Here is a 16403-nt window from a genome sequence, read left to right as displayed (position 1 = left end):
CTAGAGCAGCTCTGCTGACCTGTTCTATGGCTCTAAAGCAGCTCGGCTGACCTGGTTCTCTGGCTCTACAGCAGCTCTGCTGACCTGGTCATCTCCCTCTAAAGCAGCTCTGATAACCTGGTTTCTCTGGCTCTAGAGCAGCTCTGCTGACCTGGTTCTCTGGCTCTAGAGCAGCTCTGCTGACCTGGTTCTCTCCTCTAGTAGAGGGTAGTAGAGAGTGAGTAGTAGAGTGAGCAGTAGAGAGTGAGTAGTAGAGAGTATCAGAGAGAGAGTAGTAGAGAGTTGTATAGAGTAGTAGAGAGTGAGTAGTAGAGTGAGTAGTAGAGAGTAGTACAGAGAGAGTAGTAGAGAGTGAGTAATAGAGTGAGTAGTAGACTGAGTAGTAGAGAGTAAGTAGTAGAGAGTAGTAGAGAGTAGTAGAGAGTAGCAGAGAGAGAGTAGTAGAGAGTGAGTGGTAGAGAGTAGTAGAGAGTGAGTTGTAGAGAGTTGTAGAGAGTGAGTTATAGAGAGTGAGTAGTAGAGAGAGAGTAGTAGAGAGTGAGTAGTAGAGAGAAGTAGAGAGTGAGTAGTAGAGAGTAGTAGAGAGTGAGAAGTAGAGAGTGAGTCATAGAGAGAGAGTAGTAGATAGTAGTAGAGTAGTAGAGAGTGAGTAGCAGAGAGTGAGTAGTAGAGAGTGAGTAGTAGAGAGTGAATAGTAGAGAGTGAGTAGTAGAGAGAAAGTAGTAAAGAGTGAGTAGTAGAGAGTAGTAGAGTGAGTAGTAGAGAGGGAGTAGTAGAGAGAGAGTAGTAGAGAGAGAGTAGTAGAGAGTGAGTAGTAGAGTAGTAGAGAGTGAGTAGTAGAGAGTAGTAGTAGAGAGTGGTAGAGAGTAGTAGAGAGTGAGTAGTAGAGAGTAGTAGCGAGTGAGTAGTAGAGGGTGAGTAGTTTAATTTAAAAGGAACACAATGAATTGGTTCCTTTTGCCATAGAAATTATTATTAGTTCTGAAAAAAGAAAAATTAGGGCACATTTTGAGTGACTTCTCAAATCCTCTTCTATTTCAATTAAAAAATTCTGACATGCAGACTGAAACATGCACTATCAATACCAGCAGCAGACTTCCCTGGTGAGCAGTAGCTTTACTACAGTGATCTAATAAGCAACTAGAGTGCTAACATTCCGAATTTATGGCAAATGTGTGACATATCTGAATGCCTTCTTGATGGAATCAAAGTAAAAACTGAAAGTATTTCCTACTGAGGAGACTGTAGCAAATGAGGAAATTAGGAAACTTCATAACAAATAAGTCTCCCAAGATGGCCACCAGAGACAAAAGAGCCCAAATGTAGCACAAATAGCACCCAGATGTAGCCCAAGTACAGCCCAATGACAGAATGTCCCGGAATGTTCTAAAGAACAACTAGAGTGCTAACAGTCTTACTTATGACAAAAGTATGGCACACTTGAAGCCATCTTGATTGGAATAAAGTGGTAAAACTTAAAACATTTAATTTGCAAAGGAACAAAATGAGAGGGTTCATTTTCCTATAGAAATTATGATTAGAGCTGCAGAAAGAAAAATTAGGGCACATTTTGACTTCTCAAATCCTCTTCTATTTCATTAAAAAATTCTGACACGCAGACTGAAACATGCACTTTGAATACCAGCAGCAGACTTCCCTGTTGAGCAGTAGCTTTACTACAGTGATCTAATGAGCAACTAGAGTGCTAACATTCAGAATTTATGACAAATGTGTGGCACATCTAAATGTCTTCTTGATGGAACCAAAGTAGACAAGCATTGAAAATGCAATAGGTCTCACCCTTGTTTAAGTTAAAGCAATTCTGTTTGTAATTAGTTTTCTTTTTAGCTTTGATTGTATTAGTGTTTTCAAACTTTCATGTACATAACATGGATATGTATGCATATTTGAATATTTATGCATGCATTTATATTTGTATTTATATAGATATGCAGATTATATATATGTTTATATATGTATGTATATATATATACACATACATATATATAAATGCATATGCATATATTTGCATATATATGTGCATATGTGTGTGTGTAGAGAGAGGTAGAGGGGTAGAGGAGTAGAGGTAGAGGTGTAGAGGTAGAGAGGTAGAGGTAGAGAGGTAGAAGTGTAGAGAGGTAGAGGTGTAGAGAGGTAGAGAGTAGTAGAGAGAGAGGTAGAGAGAGGTAGAGAGTAGAGAGTGAGTAGTAGAGAGTAGTAGAGAGTACTAGCGAGAGTATCAGAGAGTAAATAGTAGAGAGTAGTAGAGTCAGTAGTAGAGAGTCTTTAGTAGAGAGTGAGTAGTAGAGAATAGTAGAGAGTGAGTAGTGGAGAGTGAGTAGTAGAGATTAGTAGAGAGTAGTAGAGAGTGAGCAGTAGAGTGAGCAGTAGAGAGTAGTAGAGAGTGAGTAGTAGAGAGTGAGTAGCAGAGAGTAGTAGAGAGTAGTAGAGAGTGAGTAGTAGAGTGAGTAGTAGAGAGTAGTAGAGAGAGAGTAGTAGAGAGTGAGTAATAGAGAGTGAGTAGTAGTAGAGTGAGTAGTAGAGAGTGAGTAGTAGAGAGTAGTAGAGAGAGAGTAGTAGAGAGTGAGTAGTAGAAAGTAGTAGAGTGTGAGTAGTAGAGAGTTGTAGAGAGTGAGTTATAGAGAGTAAGTAGTAGAGAGAGTAGTAGAGAGTAGTAGAGAGAGAGTAGTAGAGAGTGAGTAGTAGAGAGTAGTAGAGAGTAGTAGAGAGTGAGTAGTAGAGAGTAGTAGAGAGTGAGTAGTAGAGAGAGAGTAGTAGAAAGTAGTAGAGTAGTAGAGAGTGAGTAGTAGAGAGTGAGTAGTAGAGAGCAGTGGAGTAGTAGAGTGTGAGCAGTAGAGAGTAGTAGAGAGTGAGTAGTAGAGTGAGTAGTAGAGAGTACTAGAGCGTGAGTAGTAGACTGAGTAGTAGATAGTAGTGGAGAGCGAGTAGTAGAGAGCAAGTAGTAGAGAGTGTGCAGTGGAGAGTGAATAGTAGAGAGTAATAGAGAGTGACTAGTAGAGAGAGTAGTAGAGAGTGAGAAGTAAAGAGAGTAGTAGAGAGTAGTAGAGTAGTATAGAGTGAGTAGTAGAGAGTAGTTGAGAGCGAGTAGTAGAGAGTGAGTAGTGGAGAGTAAGTAATAGAGAGTGAGTAGTAGACAGTGAGGAGTAGAGAGTAGTAGAGAGAGAGTAGTAGAGAGTGAGTAGTAGAGAGTAGTAGAGTGAGTAGTAGAGAGAGAGTAATAGAGATTGAGTAGTAGAGTAGTAGAGAGTGAGTGGCAGAGAGTAGTAGAGAGTAGTAGAGTGAGTAGTAGAGAGTAGTAGAGAGTGAGTAGCAGAGAGTAGTAGAGTAGTGGAGAGTGAGTAGTAGAGAGTGAGTAGTAGTGAGTAGTAGAGTAGCAGAGTGAGTAGTAGAGAGTGAGTAGTAGATAGTAGTAGAGAGTGAGAAGAAGAGAGTGAGTAGTGGAGAGTGAGTAGTAGTGAGTGAGTAGTAGAGAGTGAATAGTAGAGAGTGAGTAGTAGAGTGAGTAGTAGAGAGTTAGTAGTAGAGAGAGAGTAGTAGAGAGTTATAGTGAGTGAGTAGTAGAGAGTGAGTAGTAGAGAGTAGTAGTAGAGAGTAGTAGAGAGTAGAAGAGAGTAGTAGAGAGTGAGTAGTAGAGAGTGAGTAGTGGAGAGTGAGAAGTAGTGAGTGAGTAGTAGAGAGTGAATAGTAGAGAGTGAGTAGTATAGAGTGAGTAGTAGAGAGTGAGTAGTAGAGTGAGTAGTAGAGAGTGAGTAGTAGAGAGAGGGTAGTAGAGAGTAGTAGTGAGTGAGTGGTAGAGAGTGAGTAGTAGAGAGTAGTAGTAGAGAGTAGTAGTGAGTAGAAGAGAGTAGTAGAGAGTGATTAGTAGAGAGTGAGTAGTAGAGAGTAGTAGCGAGTGAGTAGTAGAGAGTGAGTAGTAGAGAGAGAGTAGTAAAGAGTAGTAGAGAGTGAGCAGTAGAGAGTGAATAGTAGAGAGTAGTAGAGAGTGAGTATTAGAGAGTAGTAGAGAGTGAATCGTAGAGAGTGAGTAGTAGAGAGTAGTAGAGAGTGAGTAGTAGAGAGTGAGTAGCAGAGTAGTAGAGAGTGAGAAGTAGAGAGTAGTAGCGAGTGAGTAGTAGAGAGAGAGTAGTAGAGAGTGAGTAGTAGAGTAGTTGAGAGTAGTCAGTCAGTGTCAGTCTGTGTCAGTCAGTGTCAGTCAGTCAGTGTCAGTCAGTCAGTGTCAGTCAGTGTCAGTCAATGTCAGTCAGTCAGTGTCAGTGTCAGTCAGTCAGTCAGTGTCAGTCAATCAGTGTCAGTCAGTGTCAGTCAGTCAGTCAGTCAGTCAGTGTCAGTCAATCAGCGTCAGTCGTATCAGTCAATCAGTGTCAGTCAGTCAGTGTCAGTCAATCAGTGTCAGTCAGTGTCAGTATCAGTGAGTGTCAGTCAATCAGCGTCAGTCAGTGTCAATCAGTCAGTGTCAGTCAGTCAGTGTCAGTCAGTCAGGGTCAGCTAGAGCACCTCTGCTGACCTGGTTCTCTGGCTGTAAAGCAGCTCTGCTGACCTGGTTCTCTGGCTCTAAAGCAGCTCTGCTGACCTGGTTCTATGGCTCTAAAGCAGCTCTGCTGACCTAGTTCTCTGGCTCTAGAGCAGCTCTGCTGACCTGGTTCTCTGGATCTAAAGCAGCACTGCTGTGCTGGTTCTCCCCCTGTAAAGAGCTCTACTGACCTTGTTCTCTGGCTCTAAAGCAGCTCTGATGACCTGGTTCTCTGGCTCTAAAGCAGTTCTGCTGACTTGGTTCTCTCCCTCTAAAGCAGCTCTTCTGACCCGGTTTCTCTGGCTCTACAGCAGCTCTGCTGACCTAGTTCCCGGCCTCTAGAGCAGCTCTGCTGACCTGGGTCTCTGGCTCTAGAGCAGATCTGATGACCTGGGTCTCTGGTTCGAGAGCAGCTCTGCTGACCTGCTTCTTAGGCTCCAGAGCAGATCTGCTGACCTGGTTCTTAGGCTCTAAAGCAGCTCTGCTGACCTGCTTCTCTCCCTCTAAAGCAGCTTTGCTGACCTGCTTCTCTCCCTCTAAAGCAGCTTTGCTGACCTGGTTCTATGGCTCTAAAGCAGTTCTGCTGACCTGGTTCTCTGGCTCTAGAGCAGCTCTGCTGACCTGGTCCCTTGGCTCTAAAGCAGCTCTGCTGACCTGGTTCTCTCCCTCAAAAGCAGCTCTGATAACCTGGTTTCTCTGGCTCTAGAGCACCTCTGCTGACCTGGTTCTCTGGCTCTAAAGCAGCTCTGCTGACCTGGTTCTATGGCTCTAAAGCAGCTCTGCTGACCTGGTTCTCTGGCTCTAGAGCAGCTCTGCTGACCTGGTTCTCTCCCTCTAAATCAGATCTGCTGACCTGGTTCTCTGCCTCTAGAGCAGCTCTGCTGACGTGGTTCTATGGCTCTAAAGCAGCTCTGCTGACCTGGTTCTCTGGCTTTACAGCAGCTCTGCTGACCTGGTTCCCTCCCTCTAAAGCAGCTCTGCTGACCTGGTTCTTAGGCTCTACAGAAGCTCTGCTGACCTGGTTCTCTAGCTCGAAAGCAGCTCTGCTGACCTGGTTCTATGGCTCTAAAGCAGCTCTGCTGACCTGGTTCTCTGGCTCTAGAGCAGCTCTGCTGACCTGGTTCTCTCCCTCTAAATCAGCACAGCTGACCTGGTTCTCTGCCTCTAGAGCAGCTCTGCTGACGTGGTTCTATGGCTCAAAAGCAGCTCTGCTGACCTGGTTCTCGGGCTTTACAGCAGCTCTGCTGACCTGGTTCTCTCCCTCTAAAGCAGCTCTGCTGACCTGGTTCTCTCCCTCTAAAGCAGCTCTGCTGACCTGGTTCTCTCCCTCTAAATCAGCTCTGCTGACCTGGTTCTCTGCCTCTAGAGCAGCTCTGCTGACCTGGTTCTATGGCTCTAAAGCAGCTCTGCTGACCTGCTTCTCTGGCTCTAGAGCAGCTCTGCTGACCTGGTTCGCTGGCTGTAAAGCAGCTCTGCTGACATGGTTCTCTCCCTCTAAAGCAGCTCTGCTAACCTGGTTTCTCTGGCTCTAGAGCAGCACTGTTGACCTGGTTCTCTGGCTCTAAAGCAGCTCTGCTGACGTGCTTCTCTCCCTCTAAAGCAGATCTGCTGACCTGGTTCTCTGGCTCTAAAGCAGCTCTGCTGACCTGGTTCTATGGCTCTAAAGCAGCTCTGCTGACCTGGTTCTCTGGCTCTAGAGCAGCTCTGCTGACCTGGTTCTCTGGCTCTAAAGAAGCACTGCTATGCTGGTTCTCTCCCTGTAAAGAGCTCTACTGACCTTGTTCTCTGGCTCTAAAGCAGCTCTGATGACCTGGTTCTCTGGCTCTAAAGCAGTTCTGCTGACCTAGTTCTCTCCCTCTAAAGCAGCTCTGCTGACCTGGTTTCTCTGGCTCTACAGCAGCTCTGCTGACCTGGTTCACGGCCTCTAGAGCAGCTCGGCTGACCTGGGTCTCTGGCTCTAGAGCAGCTCTGATGACCTGGGTCTCTGGTTCTAGAGCAGCTCTGCTGACCTGCTTCTTAGGCTCTAGAGCAGCTCTGCTGACCTGGTTCTTAGGCTCTAAAGCAGCTCTGCTGACCTGCTTCTCTCCCTCTAAAGCAGCTTTGCTGACCTGGTTCTCTCACTCTAAAGCAGCTATGCTGACCTGGTTCTATGGATCTAAAGCCGTTCTGGTGACCTGGTTCTCTGGCTCTAGAGAAGCTCTGCTGACCTGGTCCCTTGGCTCTAAAGCAGCTCTGCTGAACTGGTTCTCTCCCTCTAAAGCAGCTCTGATAACCTGGTTTCTCTGGCTCTAGAGCACCTCTGCTGACCTGGTTCTCTGGCTCTAAAGCAGCTCTGCTGACCTGGTTCTATGGCTCTAAAGCAGCACTGCTGTGCTGGTTCTCTGGCTCTAGAGCAGCTCTGCTGATCTGGTTCTCTCCCCCTAAATCAGCTCTGCTGACCTGGTTCTCTGCCTCTAGAGCAGCTCTGCTGACCTGGTTCTCTCCCTCTAAAGCAGCTCTGCTGACCTGGTTCTCTGGCTCTAGAGCAGCTCTGCTGACCTGGTTCTCTGGCTCTAAAGCAGCACTGCTCTGCTGGTTCTCTCCCTCTAAAGAGCTCTGCTGACCTGGTTCTCTGGCTCTAAAGCAGCTCTGCTGACCTGGTTCTCTGGCTCTAGAGCAGCTCTCCTGACCTGGTTCTCTGGCTCTAAAGCAGCTCTGCTGACCTGGTTTCTCTGGCTCTACAGCAGCTCTGCTGACCTGGTTCCCGGCCTCTAGAGCAGCTCTGCTGACCTGGGTCTCTGGCACTAGAGCAGCTCTGATGACCTGGGTCTCTGGTTCTAGAGCAGCTCTGCTGACCTGCTTCTTAGGCTCTAGAGCAGCTCTGCTGGCCTGGTTCTTAGGCTCTAAAGCAGCTCTGCTGACCTGGTTCTCTCCCTCTAAAGCAGCTCTGCTGACCTGGTTCTCTGGCACTAAAGCAGCTCTGCTGAACTGGTTCTATGGCTCTAAAGCAGTTCTGCTGACCTGGTTCTCTGGCTCTAGAGCAGCTCTGCTGACCTGGTCCCTTGGCTCTAAAGCAGCTCTGCTGACCTGGTTCTCTCCCTCTAAAGCAGCTCTGATAACCTGGTTTCTCTGGCTCTAGAGCAACTCTGCCGACCTGGTTATCTGGCTCTAAAGCAGCTTTGCTGACCTGGTTCTATGGCTCTAAAGCAGCTCTGCTGACCTGGTTCTCTGGCACTAAAGCAGCTCTGCTGACCTGGTTCTATGGCTCTAAAGCAGTTCTGCTGACCTGGTTCTCTGGCTCTAGAGCAGCTCTGCTGACCTGGTCCCTTTGCTCTAAAGCAGCTCTGCTGACCTGGTTCTCTCCCTCTAAAGCAGCTCTGATAACCTGGTTTCTCTGGCTCTAGAGCAACTCTGCCGACCTGGTTATCTGGCTCTAAAGCAGCTTTGCTGACCTGGTTCTATGGCTCTAAAGCAGCTCTGCTGACCTGGTTCTCTGGCTCTAGAGCAGCTCTGCTGACCTGGTTCTCTCCCACTAAATCAGCTCTGCTGACCTGGTTCTCTCCCTCTAAATCAGCTCTGCTGACCTGGTTCTCTGCCTCTACAGCAGCTCTGCTGACCTGGTTCTTTCCCTCTAAAGCAGCTCTGCTGACCTGGTTGCTCTGGCTCTACAGCAGCTCTGCTGACCTGGTTCCCGGCCTCTAAAGCAGCTCTGCTGACCTGGTTCTCTGGCTCTAAAGCAGCTCTGCTGACCTGGGTCTCTGGCTCTAGAGCAGCTCTGCTGACCTGGGTCTCTGGTTCTAGAGCAGCTCTGCTGACCTGCTTCTTAGGCTCTAGAGCAGCTCTGCTGACCTGGTTCTCTGGCTCTAAAGCAGCTCTGCTGACCTGGTTCTCTGGCTCTAAAGCAGCTCTGCTGACCTGGTTCTCTGGCTCTAAAGCAGCTCTGCTGACCTGGTTCTATGGCTCTAAAGCTGTTCTGCTGACCTGGTTCTCTGGCTAAAGTGCAGCTCTGCTGACCTGGTCCCTTGGCTCTAAAGCAGCTATGCTGACCTGGTTCTCTCCCTCTAAAGCAGCTCTGCTGACCTGGTTTCTCTGGCTCTACAGCAGATCTGCTGACCTGGTTCAGTGGCCTAGTGCAGCTCTGCTGACCTGGTTTCTCTGGCTCTACAGCAGATCTGCTGACCTGGTTCTCTGGCTCTAGAGCAGCTCTGCTGACCTGGTTCTTAGGCTCTAGAGCAGCTCTGCTGACCTGGTTCTCTCCCTCTAAAGCAGCTCTGATAACCTGGTTTCTCTGGCTCTAGAGCACCTCTGCTGACCTGGTTCTCTGGCTCTAGAGCAGCTCTGCTGACCTGGTTCTCTCCCTCTAATTCAGGTCTGCTGACCTGGTTCTCTGCCTCTAGAGCAATTCTGCTGACCTGGTTCTATGGCTCTAAAGCAGCTCTGCTGACCTGGTTCTCTCCCTCTAAAGCAGCTCTGCTGACCTGGTTTCTCTGGCTCTACAGCAGCTCTGCTAACCTGGTTCCCGGCCTCTAGAGCAGCTCTGCTGACCTGGGTCTCTGGCACTAGAGCAGCTCTGATGACCTGGGTCTCTGGTTCTAGAGCAGCTCTGCTGACCTGCTTCTTAGGCTCTAGAGCAGCTCTGCTGGCCTGGTTCTTAGGCTCTAAAGCAGCTCTGCTGACCTGGTTCTCTCCCTCTAAAGCAGCTCTGCTGACCTGGTTCTCTGGCACTAAAGCAGCTCTGCTGAACTGGTTTTATGGCTCTAAAGCAGTTCTGCTGACCTGGTTCTCTGGCTCTAGAGCAGCTCTGCTGACCTGGTCCCTTGGCTCTAAAGCAGTTCTGCTGACCTGGTTCTCTCCCTCTAAAGCAGCTCTGATAACCTGGTTTATCTGGCTCTAGAGCAACTCTGCCGACCTGGTTATCTGGCTCTAAAGCAGCTTTGCTGACCTGGTTCTATGGCTCTAAAGCAGCTCTGCTGACCTGGTTCTCTGGCACTAAAGCAGCTCTGCTGACCTGGTTCTATGGCTCTAAAGCAGTTCTGCTGACCTGGTTCTCTGGCTCTAGAGCAGCTCTGCTGACCCGGTCCCTTTGCTCTAAAGCAGCTCTGCTGACCTGGTTCTCTCCCTCTAAAGCAGCTCTGATAACCTGGTTTCTCTGGCTCTAGAGCAACTCTGCCGACCTGGTTATCTGGCTCTAAAGCAGCTTTGCTGACCTGGTTCTATGGCTCTAAAGCAGCTCTGCTGACCTGGTTCTCTGGCTCTAGAGCAGCTCTGCTGACCTGGTTCTCTCCCACTAAATCAGCTCTGCTGACCTGGTTCTCTCCCTCTAAATCAGCTCTGCTGACCTGGTTCTCTGCCTCTACAGCAGCTCTGCTGACCTGGTTCTTTCCCTCTAATGCAGCTCTGCTGACCTGGTTGCTCTGGCTCTACAGCAGCTCTGCTGACCTGGTTCCCGGCCTCTAAAGCAGCTCTGCTGACCTGGTTCTCTGGCTCTAAAGCAGCTCTGCTGACCTGGGTCTCTGGCTCTAGAGCAGCTCTGCTGACCTGGGTCTCTGGTTCTAGAGCAGCTCTGCTGACCTGGTTCTTAGGCTCTAGAGCAGCTCTGCTGACCTGGTTCTCTGGCTCTAAAGCAGCTCTGCTGACCTGGTTCTCTGGCTCTAAAGCAGCTCTGCTGACCTGGTTCTATGGCTCTAAAGCTGTTCTGCTGACCTGGTTCTCTGGCTAAAGTGCAGCTCTGCTGACCTGGTCCCTTGGCTCTAAAGCAGCTATGCTGACCTGGTTCTCTCCCTCTAAAGCAGCTCTGCTGACCTGGTTTCTCTGGCTCTACAGCAGATCTGCTGACCTGGTTCTGTGGCCTAGAGCAGCTCTGCTGACCTGGTTTCTCTGGCTCTACAGCAGATCTGCTGACCTGGTTCTCTGGCTCTAGAGCAGCTCTGCTGACCTGGTTCTTAGGCTCTAGAGCAGCTCTGCTGACCTGGTTCTCTCCCTCTAAAGCAGCTCTGATAACCTGGTTTCTCTGGCTCTAGAGCACCTCTGCTGACCTGGTTCTCTGGCTCTAGAGCAGCTCTGCTGACCTGGTTCTCTCCCTCTAATTCAGGTCTGCTGACCTGGTTCTCTGCCTCTAGAGCAATTCTGCTGACCTGGTTCTATGGCTCTAAAGCAGCTCTGCTGGCCTGGTTCTGTGGCTCTAGAGCAGCTCTGCTGACCTGGCTCTCTGTCTCTAAAGCAGCTCAGCTGACTTGGTTCTCTCCCTCTAAAGCAGCTCTGCTAACCTGGTTTCTCTGGCTCTAGAGCAGCTCTGCTGACCTGGTTCTCTGGCTCTAAAGCAGCTCTGCTGACCTGGTTCTCTCCCTCTAAAGCTGCTCTGGTTTCCTGGTTCTCTGGCTCTAAAGCAGCTCTGCTGACCTGGTTCTATGGCTCTAAAGCAGCTCTGCTGACCTGGTTCTCTGGCTCTAGAGCAGCGCTGCTGACCTGGTTCTCTGGCTCTAAAGCAGCACTGCTGTGCTGGTTCTCTCCCTCTAAAGAGCTCTGCTGACCTGGTTCTCTGGCTCTAAAGCAGCTCTGCTGACCTGGTTCTCTGGCTCTAGAGCAGCTCTCCTGACCTGGTTCTCTGGCTCTAAAGCAGTTCTGCTGACCTGGTTCTAGGGCTCGAAAGCAGCTCTGCTGACCTGGTTCTCTGGCTCTAGAGCAGCTCTGCTGACCTGGCTCTCTGTCTCTAAAGCAGCTCTGCTGACTTGGTTCTCTCCCTCTAAAGCAGCTCTGCTAACCTGGTTTCTCTGGCTCTAGAGCAGCTCTGCTGACCTGGTTCTCTGGCTCTAAAGCAGCTCTGCTGACCTGGTTCTCTCCCTCTAAAGCTGCTCTGGTGTCCTTGTTCTCTGGCTCTAAAGCAGCTCTGCTGACCTGGTTCTATGGCTCTAAAGCAGCTCTGCTGACCTGGTTCTCTGGCTCTAGAGCAGCGCAGCTGACCTGGTTCTCTGGCTCTAAAGCAGCACTGCTGTGCTGGTTCTCTCCCTCTAAAGAGCTCTGCTGACCTGGTTCTCTGGCTCTAAAGCAGCTCTGCTGACCTGGTTCTCTGGCTCTAGAGCAGCTCTCCTGATCTGGTTCTCTGGCTCTAAAGCTGTTCTGCTGACCTGGTTCTCTCCCTCTAAAGCAGCTCTGCTGACCTGGTTTCTCTGGCTCTACCGCAGCTCTGCTGACCTGGTTACCGGCCTCTAGAGCAGCTCTGCTGACCTGGGTCTCTGGCTCTAGAGCAGCTCTGATGAGCTGGGTCTCTGGTTCTAGAGCAGCTCTGCTTACCTGCTTCTTAGGCTCTAGAGCAGCTCTGCTGACCTGGTTCTCTGGCTCTACAACGGCTCTGCTGACCTGGTTACCCTGGCTCTACAGCAGCTCTGTATTAGAGACACATACATATCATTTTGGAACATAAAAAATGGAGAAAAAAAATTAATCAATATTTCAATTAGAATGTTTTTGATTTTTTTTTGCAATATTCAGAAAAATATATAATGTTATTTAATGAATAAAATATTTATAGATAAACAGTTAAAGAACTGTAGAAAATCAGAAAAAAATATGTATAACTACTATCACACTTAAAAATTTGCATTTAAAAAAGCTTTGAAATTCACTGAAAAAAACCATAGGTTTCAGAGACGTTATAGTTAGAAATTAGCATTTAAAAAAGCTTTGAAATTCACTGAAAAAAACATAGGTTTCAGAGACATTATAGTTAGAATTAGCATTTAAAAAACCTTAGAAATTCACAGAAAAAAATATAGGTTTCAGGGGTGTTATAGTTAGCTGGCCATTTCAAACCATAGAAATTCCTCCGTTATAGTTAGTTCTGCTAACTATAACTCTCGCGCCAGCAATGCACTGCTGATGATGTCACATATTGCATCATTCATGACATGGTCAGTGACATCACTGATGACATCACTGATGACATCTCAAATGACATCACTGATGACATCACTGATGCATCATCCACGTGACAATCTGATACATCTCATCTTACACTAGCATAACCTTTCATCACTCACTGTAAAAATACAGAGTACCATATTTGAAACCATTGACACACCAATACCAGTTACTACATACCCATTCACTGATTCCTAAGTCTACACACACAACTCCCCATTCAACAGCAGAATCATTTATACATGCAGTCACTAAGTAATAGAACACTATCAAATGCACTTATACACATATATAGACATTGACACATCAGCAGTCATCCTAGTCGGTTATGCAGTCATCCTTCTCACTCATGAAAAAAATTAATCACACTTACATTTACTCACTTACACAATTATCCAACAACATCTCATTTATTCAAACACATAGTAACTCATAGTTAATATGTTAAAAATCACCATTACAATTATACACTCATTCATATAGTTACTCTCACAATCACTGACTCTTACAAATACTTATTTATATGCACCAACTCTCACATACAATGCCTTTTATTTTTTTACTTTGTTGAAGATGTACAACTAAAACATATATTCGCTCACCAACACACAAATAAATCAATCAATCAATCAATATAAACTTTATCAATAAATACACTCAGTCACCCAAATAACTGTTTCCACATGCACTCTTAAACCTATACACCTAGTCAATCAACCATTCACACATCTATGCATAGAGTTACACACACCCCATACAACCGCACACAAACTCAGTGTCCCATACAAATACTCACCCAACTAATCAATAACTAATATACACACTCATGTAGTTAGTGACCAACTGATGCAGCATGTTATACAACAACAGAGACAGTGATGCACACATTCACATAGTTTAGTTACTAATCCATGTATTAAGTGAGACACTTTTAATTACTCACTTAAACAGACAGTCAGACAGCTACTAAATCCTCTATCCAGACAGTTATATATCCACTCAATCTTCAATACAGATTGGTATATATATAATACATATTTAAATTTCAAACTAAACCACATTCACTGGATAATGTCATCAGTGATGTCATTTGAAATGTCATCAGTGATGTCATCAGTGATGTCACTGACCATGTCATGAATTATGCAATATGTGACATCATCAGCAGTGGATTGCGGCCGCACGAGTTATAGTTAGAAGAACTAACTATAATAGAGGAATTTCTATGGTTTTGTATGAGTGAAATGGCCAGCTAACTATAACACCCCTGAAACCTATGGTTTTTTCTTTGAATTTCTAAGGTTTTTTAAATGCTAATTTCTAACTATAACGTCTCTGAAACCTATGGTTTTTACAGTGAATATATATATACGAATTTCGTTGCGCACGCTGCATCGCATTTTGTGATGCAGCGCGTGTAACGAAATTTGTTTTATTTATTTAATTGTTTACTTACCTCCTTTTATCCATATTCCGGTGTTTACTACCCCCACTCTGCCCCTCCCCCGCCTCACCGCCCCATGAAACTCCCTCCAATGGCCGCTACTGATAGTGAGCACTAAATTATATGCTGCCTTCACATATGGCCCGGACATTTTGCTAAATGATGTTCTTCTTAGAGAATAAATATTAGCTAACAATTAGCCATCATCATCATCAATAGTACATAATTAGCCATCAACATGAATTGAATAACAGGCTACATGAAGAAAGAGCGTATGTTGTTGTGAATTAATTGCCATACATGATTATCATGTGAGGTCCACTCTTCTTGCTTAAATACCAAATCTGTAATATTTGTCTTTTACAATGATCGATTCTTACTGCTAAGAGTCAGAGTGCCTCAGTATCAAATATACGTATGGGACACTGTATATCCGAGATCTAAATCAAGAATCTCACCTCAGTAAACCAACTTCCCTGTGGATTCACGATTCATCGAATTGATGTATTCTGTATATATGTATTTATCAGTTGGACAATATATGAGTGGTATTATAGACTTGCTTTGTCAAAAAATTCAGGGTACTTCAACAACAAGGAATGTGCTCTGAATCCTATGCCTGAGTTGAAAATCTAAAGCAGGAAAATGTTTTCAACATAGAAAATAGGGTTGGATTTGTTCACGATGACGTTTCTTCTAGAAATATTACAAACATATTAAATGTGCATGTTTTAGCGATTGGATGAAGACAAGAAAATGTGCTTCTCACCATTGAACAATAGGTGATGGAAACCCTTGCACAGTGAAGAAAAGCTTCACAGACATCTTTTCCCAGACAGTATGAGACCTGAGCCGCACCAGTACTTCAGGGGCTCGACTTATGCATTCTTCGTGAATTTGCCTCTCCAGAGCCATTTTTTCCTCCACCTTTCAGATTAGGAAATAAAAATAATTTCAGAATACAAGCATATAGCACGTAAAAGATTACAACTTCAAGCCCTTAAATAAACAAAGTTTGTCAAATATGATCATGTTGAGGAATCTCATTTAAGGTGTCAAACACAATGTTCATTTACCATCCTTTGTATGGCCAATTTATCGAGCTGCTCTTTGGCAAGTTTCCGTGATGCACGAATGTCTTGTTCTAAGTAGTCCAGCTCACTGGAAAACCGAAATCTTCGCTCCTGACTCTGACGGTGCTGAGCCTCTTCCTCTTCGGTCCTGTATGTGAAAACATTAAAACATAGTGAAGCACAATGGGTAAGTCATCTTTCTTTAATTAAATTAGGTTATAAACTGCAACTTCCATAGGTATAAGTAAAACATGTGTACTCAAAGAGGAGAAAGGTGGCATGTCTGCAGATTAGGGTTTCTGTGTCCCAAGCCTGAGTGTCTGGGCCTCGCCTGACTGCCAAGCAAGTGGAATCCCAGCCATGGGTCATGCCCAGAATAGAAAACCACTGAGGAGTTGAGTCATGACAGGAGCAACTACAGCAGTTATCTAGTTTGGGCTGCAGAGCCCCTACAGATATTGGCTTGAATTACCAGTGGAGTTCTATGTTAGACAAACTACTCAATGAGGTGTGCTGGACCATCGCCAACCCAGAGCGATGCAGATGTGCAAGTGTAACAAAGACCTCTGAGGTCAGACTTATGTCCCTGTGGTTAGCAATGAGGGAGGATTGCAAACAGCCTGTTGAATAGTTCGCTTAAACCTTCAATGAATCTGAGTGGAGTGTGTAAGGTTTGTAGATGGCATATCTGAGTGAATCCAAAACTATGCTCTAAACTGTGCATTTGTATGAAGCAGAAATATTTATCAAATAGCCAATCAATCTAAATTGAAGCACAACACTTCGTACGAAAAATATTTATTTAGATAGGTTCCCATTTACTTTCTTATATGTTATTTTATGAAACTTTGTATACTTAGCTGGTATGTCAGCAATTGATCGGAGCCTGTGAATGATTTCAAAATTGGAACGTAGGCCCTTATGTACCTATCCATTTCCACATAGATACCGAATGGGAAAAAAATCTGAAACATCAGGCCCCTCAATTTTACCAGCTCAATAAAAAATATATCTTTTGGGTTACTATGCCTGTTGATATTTTTAGTTTATCTGGATCCTTGTATTTAGCCAGACAATAAATATCTTTGAACTCCCAGATGCAGTAGAGTCCATTCAGGTAGTATCCACCTATCTGGGTGTGTGGTGGACACTAAAGATGACACATGCCACAAATACAAGTGAGTGAGGCGTCCCCATACATTTTCTTTTGGCTTCTACAGCAGTAGAGATGACACTAGAAATTAGTTGTGTCTCAAATTGATGCCTACGCACCTGGGGCATATGGTTAACTTACTGAAACCTTTACTGGACCTGACAAGAATAGTGACATTATATCTCGTGGTGAACTGTCATCACTCCAATAAATAATCCACTTTGTCACAGGCAACATGCCATTTAGTTGCCTTTGAGCATTATGTAAATACTTTAAATTAATCATAAAGAGAGCACTTGTTTGCTG

The 16403-nt window shown here is 45.6% G+C and overlaps 1 protein-coding gene across 1 annotated transcript in view; it reads right to left on the bottom strand.

Moving 5' to 3' along the window:
• MYOM2 (myomesin 2) overlaps nt 1-16403 on the bottom strand; it is a 586141-nt gene that overhangs the window by 474546 nt on the left and 95192 nt on the right. The window contains exons 4-5 of the mRNA XM_085610818.1: nt 14948-15092; nt 14641-14798 (exon numbers count right to left, since the gene is read on the bottom strand). Coding sequence (XP_085466944.1) covers nt 14641-14798; nt 14948-15092 — 303 coding nt within the window. The remainder of the gene's footprint in view (nt 1-14640; nt 14799-14947; nt 15093-16403) is intronic.

The sequence above is a fragment of the Triturus cristatus genome, chromosome 6, assembly GCF_964204655.1.
Source record: "Triturus cristatus chromosome 6, aTriCri1.1, whole genome shotgun sequence".
Lineage (NCBI taxonomy): Eukaryota > Metazoa > Chordata > Amphibia > Caudata > Salamandridae > Triturus > Triturus cristatus.
Note: the sequence above shows the minus strand (reverse complement) of the source record. Positions and strands in the feature narration are given on the sequence as shown.